The sequence below is a fragment of the Helianthus annuus genome, chromosome 15, assembly GCF_002127325.2.
Source record: "Helianthus annuus cultivar XRQ/B chromosome 15, HanXRQr2.0-SUNRISE, whole genome shotgun sequence".
Taxonomy (NCBI): Eukaryota; Viridiplantae; Streptophyta; class Magnoliopsida; order Asterales; family Asteraceae; genus Helianthus; species Helianthus annuus.
Window position 1 is genome coordinate 66093939 of NC_035447.2, and position 8970 is coordinate 66102908.

Sequence of the window (8970 nt, forward strand, 5' to 3'; positions counted from 1 at the left end):
GAACCTGTGGCCATCGGCTACACTTAGAGCGTTGCCGAGGGATCTATCAGATCACTGTCCTCTTGTTTTGAACACGACACCCTTTGATTATGGTCACATCCCTTTCAAGTTCTTTAATGACTGGCTGTCAAAGCCTGGTTTTGACAATGTGGTCCGCTCAGCAGTCAACACTTTCATCCCTGTTGGACCCCCAGATATCATCTTGGCTGGAAAGTTAAAAAGAATCAAGAACGCAATTAAAGTGTGGATCAAAGATGTCAGAAAAGCTGAAGATGAGTGCCTAAATGCCTCGATGGAAGCCATAAAGAACCTGGATGCTATCTGTGAATTTAGAGACCTCTCTGAAGTCGAAGCAGCCGATTACACTCACTACAAGCATAAAATTTCCGAAATAAGGGAGAGTAGGAAAAGCGAACTCAAACAAAAGTCTCGGGTTAAATGGGCGATCGACGGAGACGAAAACTCATCTTTTTTCCATGGTTATATCAACAGCAGAATCTCAAAAAGCCGTATTAACGGGCTGACAATAAATGGGGAATGGTGCACGGATCCGCCAAGAGTAAAAGAAGAAGTTCGTGATTTTTTTGAGAGGAAATTTATTGAACCGATTGCGGATAGACCAAGCTTCTCCTGTCATCACATCAAAAAACTATCACATGAGCAAGGTATCTTTCTAACTTCACAGTTCTCTTTTAATGAAGTTAAAAACGCAGTTTGGGATTGCGGGGGAGAAAAGGCACCGGGTCCGGATGGTTTCAATTTCACCTTCAATAAGCGTTACTGGGACATACTAGGTAATGACTTCTTTGAAGTCATGACACGGTTCCACTCTCATGGGGTAATATCTATGGGTTGTTGCTCATCTTTCATCACTCTTATTCCTAAAGTCGACGACCCGATAAACCTCAGCGACTTTAGGCCAATCAGTTTGATCGGCTGTATTAGTAAAGTAATCTCAAAGGTTCTTGCAATCCGTCTCAAATCTGTTATCTCTTCGATAATTTCGGAAGAACAATCGGCCTATCTATCGGATAGGAATATTTTAGACGGGCCTCTCATTATCAATGAAATCGTATCATGGACCAAAAAATGCAAATCAAAGGCTTTTTTATTCAAAATTGATTTCGAAAAGGCCTTTGATACTATCAGCCGGGGTTTCATCGACCTTGTTCTTCAGCAAATGAACTTTCCGCAAAAATGGAGACTTTGGATTAATGGGATCCTTGCTTCATCACGATCTTCGGTACTGGTGAATGGTTCACCAACCAGTGAATTTCAAAGCTTCAGAGGGGTAAGGCAAGGCGACCCGCTTTCTCCCTTTATCTTCATCCTTGCCATGGAGGCTTTCTCAAGCTTTATGATCAGTGCTACCTCGGCCGGCCTTATTAATGGCATTTCTCTTCCGAACAACGGTCCAATTGTATCACATCTCGTCTTCGCAGACGATGTCATGCTTCTTGGAACATGGGAGGAAGAAAATGTTATGAATATTCATCGTCTTATGAGGTGTTTCCACTTAGTCTCTGGACTAAATATAAACCTTCATAAATCCTGCCTTTATGGGGTTGGCACGTCGGTGGAAGAAAACAATCACTTGGCTAATCTTCTTGGGTGCAATTGCGGGTCTCTACCATTCTCGTATCTCGGGCTCACGGTTGGGGGAAACATGAACCGCTATCAAAATTGGACTCCGGTCATTGACACTTTCCAGCATCGCCTATCTCTTTGGAAAGCAAACACCTTATCCATTGGAGGTAGATTGACGCTTATTAAGTCGGTTTTAGACTCTCTACCACTCTATTACTTTTCACTATACCAAGCACCCGGGAAAGTAATTGATAAGCTTGAGAAGCTTAGAAGGAGATTCTTATGGGGCGACACCGATGCTCGAAATAAAATGCACTGGGTTCGTTGGGAGATTGTCACACTTCCAATCTCAAAGGGGGGCCTCGGCTTAACCCCTCTTCAAAACGCGAACTGCAGTCTACTAGCAAAATGGGCTTGGCGATTCAAATCGGAGCCCGGAAGGCTGTGGAGAAAAGTCATTACGTCTATTCACCATAACCCGAGGCACGGTAATTTCTTACCTTCCAGGAAAGGTTTGTCTTGTGTATGGAACAATATTGTTAAAAAAGAAGTAACTCTTCGTAACAAAAACATTCACTTGTGCAACCTTCTTGTGAGTAAGACGGGTAATGGGCTTAACACCCAGTTCTGGACCGATAACTGGGTAATGGGGTGGCAACTAAAATTCAGATTTCCTGCTCTATTTAGCTTGGATAAGTTTAAAGGTTGCTGCGTTCGGGAAAGACTAGAAACCACGGCAAATGGCCAAGTCATCGGCCCAAAATGGTGCTGGGCTCGAGAACCGGTTACGCAACAGGAGACAATGGAACTTTCGGAGCTATGTGACATCATCTCTCAAGTCTCCTTATCCAATTCCGTTGATAGTTGGGGATGGTCATCTGAACAGTCAAAAGAATTCTCGGTTAGTGAAGTTAAAAAACTAATGCAAAACATTGATATACAAAGCGACGTGGAGAAATATGAATGGAATCGTTGGGTTCCTCGAAAGGTAAATATCTTCGGGTGGAGAATGAATCTGGATCGACTTCCAATTCCGTTGATAGTTGGGGATGGTCATCTGAACAGTCAAAAGAATTCTCGGTTAGTGAAGTTAAAAAACTAATGCAAAACAGTGATATACAAAGCGACGTGGAGAAATATGAATGGAATCGTTGGGTTCCTCGAAAGGTAAATATCTTCGGGTGGAGAATGAATCTGGATCGACTTCCAACTAGATCGGCACTATCAAAAAGGAACATTACTTTGGCCTCACTTTCGTGTCCACTATGCGGTGAAAGGGATGAAACGGTTGAGCACATTTTTGGATCATGTTATATTAGTTCAGTGATATGGCATATGGTGTCTAGATGGCTCTCCATTCCTCCTATCTATGCCTTTAGCATTTCGGATCTTCTACGGATTCACGAGCATATCAACTGGCCGAAGCCAATGAAAAAAATGGTGCACGCCATCATTCTTACTACTTGCTGGAGCTTGTGGAAACTTCGCAACGATGTAGTCTTTTCGGGCATTAGAGTCGACATCTCAAGATTATGGGCAGATATCAAAGCTACAAGTTTCTTATGGATCAAAAACAGAGCAAAAATGCATACGCTCGATTGGTCTAACTGGTGTAATTTTAATATTCTGTAATCTTTTTGGCTTTGTTTTTTTCTTCTAGCATCTTGCTAGTTTGCTTTTTCTAATAAAATTCTGCCGTTCAAAAAAAATTAAATGGTTAAATTATTTATAACGATCCACTTTATACCTACAAAGCATTTAATGCCCATATTCATGTATATAAAAGCCAAGGAGATATCTCTACTTGATACACATCCAAATAAAAGCGATCTCTACTTGATACACATCCAACAATATCTATCTCTCTATCAACAACATACTCTTTAACATCTTCTTGTCATAAATTGAAAATGAAACATATAACATGGGTGACACTTAACATAGTAATGCTAACGGTCTTGTTTTTGGCTGCAGTCACATGCAATGCACGCAAGATGGGGAGTGCCCAAAAACTTAGGGTTCTTGCAGCCAAGTATAACGTTACATCCATTCTGGTGTTTGGTGATTCTGGTGTCGATCCCGGTAACAACAACGATCTCCCAAACACATGGCACAAAGGCAACTTCTTGCCTTACGGGAAAGATTTCGGTCATTCCATACCGACGGGACGGTTCACGAATGGCAGACTTACTACAGATTTCATCGGTAACTAGCTTTATGTAATCGATCTTGTAGCACAAACACTGAATCAATAATACACCATGCATGATTTGAAACTTGTAGAAGGTGCCTTGTCCTGTAAGTAAATCATGCATGCATGAATGCACTACTAGAAAAATCTCGGATTTTCTACACCAAATTCCGTTGGAAATGCCTAGAAAACATTGTTTCCGACGCATTTCCAACAAAATGCGTATGTAGGAAAAAAAAAAAAAGCTCGTGTATAGGGGTGTAATTAAACGAGCCAAATCGCTCATGAGCTACTAAGAATCTGCTTGCTAAAAAGTTTGAACTTTGAATCGAGTCAGGCTTAAATAAGCTCGAACTCGATCCCCAACATAAAATAAGCTTGTTTAATAAGCCAACCCAGTTCTGAGCTTAACTTATCGAGCTCATGTACGCTCGCTAGCTTAATTAAAGAAGCATATTATTTGTATAATTTTTATTGTTAAATATACATATTTACATAAAATTTAAAAATATAATAAGTAACAAAATAAAATAATGTGGTAAGAAAAACTATAATTTTAAATAGATAATAATATACCAGAGCCCGAGTAGAAAACAAGCTTGAAAAGCTATTTACAAGAGGCGAGTTCGAGCTTTAGAAATAAAGCTCAAATGACAAAACAAGCCAAGGTTCAAACCCTAATTGTTTACACCACTATTCGTGGATGCAGCTGCTGCTCTAGGTTACACAAAGGAAATCAAAGCCTATTTGGATCGAAACCTTAAGGAAGAAGACCTGGTGCATGGTGTTAGTTTTGCATCAGGTGGATCTGGTTTTGATGATTTTACAGCAAATATCACTGTAAGTCACAATCTTAAACATTTAACGTAATCATATATGACAAATACGCGCTTATAGTAGTTGTTAATTAGGTGGTTGAAAACTATATTTTGACATACGTTTTAAATTTGGAAAGAAAACTATAACTTGACAAATTTTTAAAGAGTTAAATGTCTGGTTGGTTCCTATGGTTTGCAAAAATTGCAGACTTGGTCCCAATGGTTCACTAATTACAGAGTTGGTCCTAATGGTTGTAACTTTTGCGCTCGGGTGCTCCTTATCACTAACATTTGTTAGTTTTTTCAGTTAAGTACGTGTGAAATTACTATATTACCCATGAATGATTAAAAAAATATAAAGAAGATAGGGGCCCACTACTCATCTTCTTTATCACCCCTGTCGCTCTCTCCCTTCCAAAACCTCAGCCACCACCTCCTCCCTTCACAACCTGCAACCACCTCCACCACAACCACCTTCGCCATCTGATCAACACCACTTTCACAAACCACCTCCACATCTCCACCTTCACAAACCGGCCACCAGTTTCTGTCGGTACTCCGGTCACTAATGGAAGCATCTCTTGCGACTGTTCCAATCTCCGACGATTAAATATTCAGCTGTTCCAATTGCGATTAATCGGCCACCGGTTTCTGTCGGTACTCCGGTCACCAACCTTCGTAGATCCACCGTCGATTGACCCACCGTCGTCACCAACCTCAGCACCACCGACATTTACTTCTGGTTGTTGGTCGTCGTCGGAGTTTGAAACAGTCGCTGGAGATGCTTCCATTGGTGGTTGGGATATTATCGGAGGTGGGTTTAATTTGTGAAGGTGGTGGTGGTTTGTGAAGGTGGAGATGTAGAGGTGGTGGAGGTGGTTGCAAGTTGTGAAGGAGGAGGTGGTGGCTAAATTTTTTTGAAAAGGAGAGAGAGACAAGGGTTTTGAAGAAGATGAGTAGTGGGTCCTTATCTCCTTTATTATTATTTTTATTTTTATTTTTTTAATTATTCATGGTTAATATAGTAATTTGACACACATTTAAGTGAAAAAACTAACAAAGGTTAGTGATAAGGACCACCGAGTGCAAAAATTATAACTATTAGGACCAACTCTGTAATTAGTGAACTATTGGAAACAAGTCTGTAATTTTTGCAAACCACAGGGACCAACCAGGCCTTTAACTCAATTTTTAAATAACAAGATAGGCCTTTTCATAAAGACACGGGGTCCATACATATCACACATTCATCTATAATGTAAAATGCAAGGTTGGAGAACTCGCTAGTCGCTAGTCGGCCGGTGAGGTGGGGATTAGCGACTACTCGGGATTAATCGAATCGGGTTTTTTATATGTAATTTTTAGTTTTATGTATACATATACACATTTTTATAGATAAATATTTTAAGTGGCTAGTTTTTAATTCTTACTCAACTCATTTTTTTAAGTATACAAGATTAATTGTTGGAATTCACATGGTTTGGTTGGAAACTGGCCGGAATTTAGAGATTTTGGGCGGAATATACAGGTTTTTTGCCAGAATCTGGTCGGAATCACTGATTTTTGGCCGACCGACTAGGCCCAACTAGGTCTGACCAGCAATTAATGGACTGATTAACGAAAAATTACTCATTTACTAGCCGACTAATGGTTAATCGGTGATTAATCACCGACTAGTCACGATTTTTACAACATTGGTAAAATGCTACAAATACCTACAAACATGTCCACCTGTCACATTTCTACATATTCTTGAAAAAGACACATGTTTTGTTTCCAACCTAGAAACATCATTGTGAATCCTTTATATTTTCATATTATCATCATCTTTTACACTTATTTATTCTAATCAAACTGTTTTTTTATAGCAGATTAAATTATGTATATATATAACAAATTATATTATATTATTATTATGTATACAAACTGAGAGATCGATAGTTGGTAAAACACTAAAACTGATATTTATTTATTTATTTATTTATTTTTTATTTTGTTGTTGTAGAATGTTATACCTCTTAGCAAGCAACTGGAGTACTTCCAGGAGTACAAGATTCGTATGGAAAAGCTTGTTGGAAAAGATAATGCTCATAAGATTGTGAAGAACGCAGTGTTCGTCTTGAGCATGGGTACAAATGACTTCTTACAGAATTACTACATTGATCCTACTCGATCCCAAAGGTTCACCATCGCTCAATACCAACGTTACTTGATCAATTGCATGGAGACTTATGTTAAGGTAAGCGTGAAATATTTTTCTTTCAACTTTTAGCAAATGAAATAGAAACATATCATTATATTACTGAATTTTCAAAGAATATTTCTAGGGTTTACTATTTCATAGACTGAATTGTTATTTGTCCCTAGCCTGTGACCGATTGATTTGCTTGGTCGCCATGTTTGCCCGGTACAAACATCGTGTCTTGCACTATACAAAAGAGTTAAAGGTAGATACGTTTTAGCAAACTTTCAAAAATACATAAATACATTAAAGTTTATTGTTATGTATCAAAGATTTTCTAAACATTTTATAAAATGTGAACTAAATATTGTTTTCTTACAAAATCACTAACACTCTAAACTTGAAAGAAAAACAAAAACCCTTGATTTAAAATACTATTTATTATTGAAAATCTTTAGAAATGATTTTTTATATAAATTGTTTCTTTACTTTTTTGTTTCTTCTCATTAGTTAGAATGCAAGGGTTTATTGAAAGTATACTTGGTTTCTAGTCCTGCCAATAAATAATGGGTTGAGGGAGTCGTCGACCATTCGACTCATTATTTAATTACCACGAATTAAAAAACCAACCCCATAAACGCTTGCATAATGTCAAGTATGAAGGGGAGACTTCATGTTTTGTTTATTTTACACTTTATATTTATTAACATTTAAATCTACACCAAAAAATAAAGTAGTTTCAAGTTTTGGCGTCATCTCGTTTTTGAAACGAGACGGGTAAGATGGCCTATTCGACGACCGCTTGGTTATAAAAGTTGGTAAGCTAGCTAAGAGCTTTTAAAATAAAAAAGAAACAAAATTACCAATGCATTACTCATACATGTATATGTAGTAGTTATTATTGCAAATCAAGTTCTTTAATGTGTGTTAAGCAACATTTTGAGTTATTTCTTCAAAGCTCAAACAGTAGAGTGGTGTCATTTCTATCTTTAATGCAATTTGTAGAAAATGCATTCACTCGGAGTGACAAGACTGGCGGTTGTTGGGATGGAGCCATTTGGGTGCATGCCTCTGATAAGAACATTAAGGAACAGTGTTGAATGTGATGAAGATATGAACCAAGTGGCTCTCTCTTTCAACGTTTTATTGAAAGCAAAGTTGTCTACACTCAACGAAACACTAAACATGAGAACTGACCTTATTGACATTTATGGTGTCATCCAAAACATCTTACAATGCCCATCAAAATATGGTTAGTACCACTTGTTACCTACTTTCCTGATAATATGCTTCCATTTACATACACTAGCTAATTATCCCCTAAATCAATTACTAATGTCATGTCTATTAAATTTGTATAGAACCTTATAATTACCATCTGGATAAAAGGTTTTGGTTTCGTCACTGAGTCATATACCACTGGGTAATCATAGCCCGATCACTATAGACAAACGGACGAACTAACTACAACTAATGGTCATCCAACTCTAGAAAAGGCTGTTGTTAAGATGAACTACACTACAGGAACACGCTAACATTTTGATTGATTCAAAACTGACAGGTTTTACAGTAACGAAAAAGGGTTGTTGTGGATCCGGATTAACAGAATTTGGGACGGCCTTAAAGGGGTTAAGTACATGTCGAGATCATTCAAAATACGTCTACTGGGATGCCGTTCATTTTACCGAAAATATGTATTCGATCATTGCAGACAAGGCGATGGAATCTTTAATCACGAGTATTCAAGGCAACAAATAATCGTATTAAATCCATTGCATGCATATGTTGTTTGGCTCTAGGTTCTTAATTAGTTTTAGTCACGATAAACGATGTTATTTCTATGTGGTTTGTTGTTGTAAAATAAGAGGCTTTTTTTTTTTTTTTTTTTTTTTTCAGAATCAGTCACGTTTTCATGTTACCCGTATTTAGAGTTAATTGTCAAAATTGTTTCTGAGGTTTGGGCATGTTTGTCATTTTCGTCCAAAATGACACTTTTGTACCAATGCCCCCAACGTTTTTAATTTTTTGTCATTTGCATACAAACCACTAACTTAGTTTATTTTTAGTGGTTTGGATGAAAATGGCAAAATGTTACAAACGTTGGCGGCAATTTAGTACAAAAGTGTCATTTTGAACGAAAATGCCAAATCTGCCTAAACCTCAGGGACCATTTTGGCAATTAACTCCCGTAT

At 37.9% G+C, this 8970-nt stretch overlaps 2 protein-coding genes across 2 annotated transcripts; both read left to right on the top strand.

The window, feature by feature from the left end:
• The first annotated feature begins 2688 nt into the window (after positions 1 to 2688).
• LOC110913795 lies at positions 2689 to 3219 on the top strand. Its single transcript, XM_022158615.1, has one exon. It carries the CDS (start codon positions 2689 to 2691, stop codon positions 3217 to 3219), a length of 531 nt encoding a protein of 176 aa, XP_022014307.1.
• Positions 3220 to 3400: 181 nt separating this feature from the next.
• Positions 3401 to 8654, top strand: LOC110911770 (GDSL esterase/lipase At5g45950). Its single transcript, XM_022156421.2, has 5 exons — positions 3401 to 3792; positions 4488 to 4618; positions 6602 to 6835; positions 7784 to 8030; positions 8340 to 8654. Exons 1-5 carry the CDS (start codon positions 3498 to 3500, stop codon positions 8534 to 8536), a joined length of 1104 nt encoding a protein of 367 aa, XP_022012113.1. The 5' UTR covers positions 3401 to 3497; the 3' UTR covers positions 8537 to 8654.
• Positions 8655 to 8970: the final 316 nt, after the last annotated feature.

Bases quoted from the DNA above. Each gene is read 5' to 3' on its own strand.
- LOC110913795 (XM_022158615.1), top strand. From the start codon at position 2,689: ATGCAAAACAGTGATATACAAAGCGACGTGGAGAAATATGAATGGAAT.
- LOC110911770 (XM_022156421.2), top strand. From the start codon at position 3,498: ATGAAACATATAACATGGGTGACACTTAACATAGTAATGCTAACGGTC. The intron at 4,619-6,601 runs GTAAGTCACAAT...TTGTTGTTGTAG, and splicing joins ATTTTACAGCAAATATCACT to AATGTTATACCTCTTAGCAA. The intron at 8,031-8,339 runs GTTAGTACCACT...CAAAACTGACAG, and splicing joins ACAATGCCCATCAAAATATG to GTTTTACAGTAACGAAAAAG.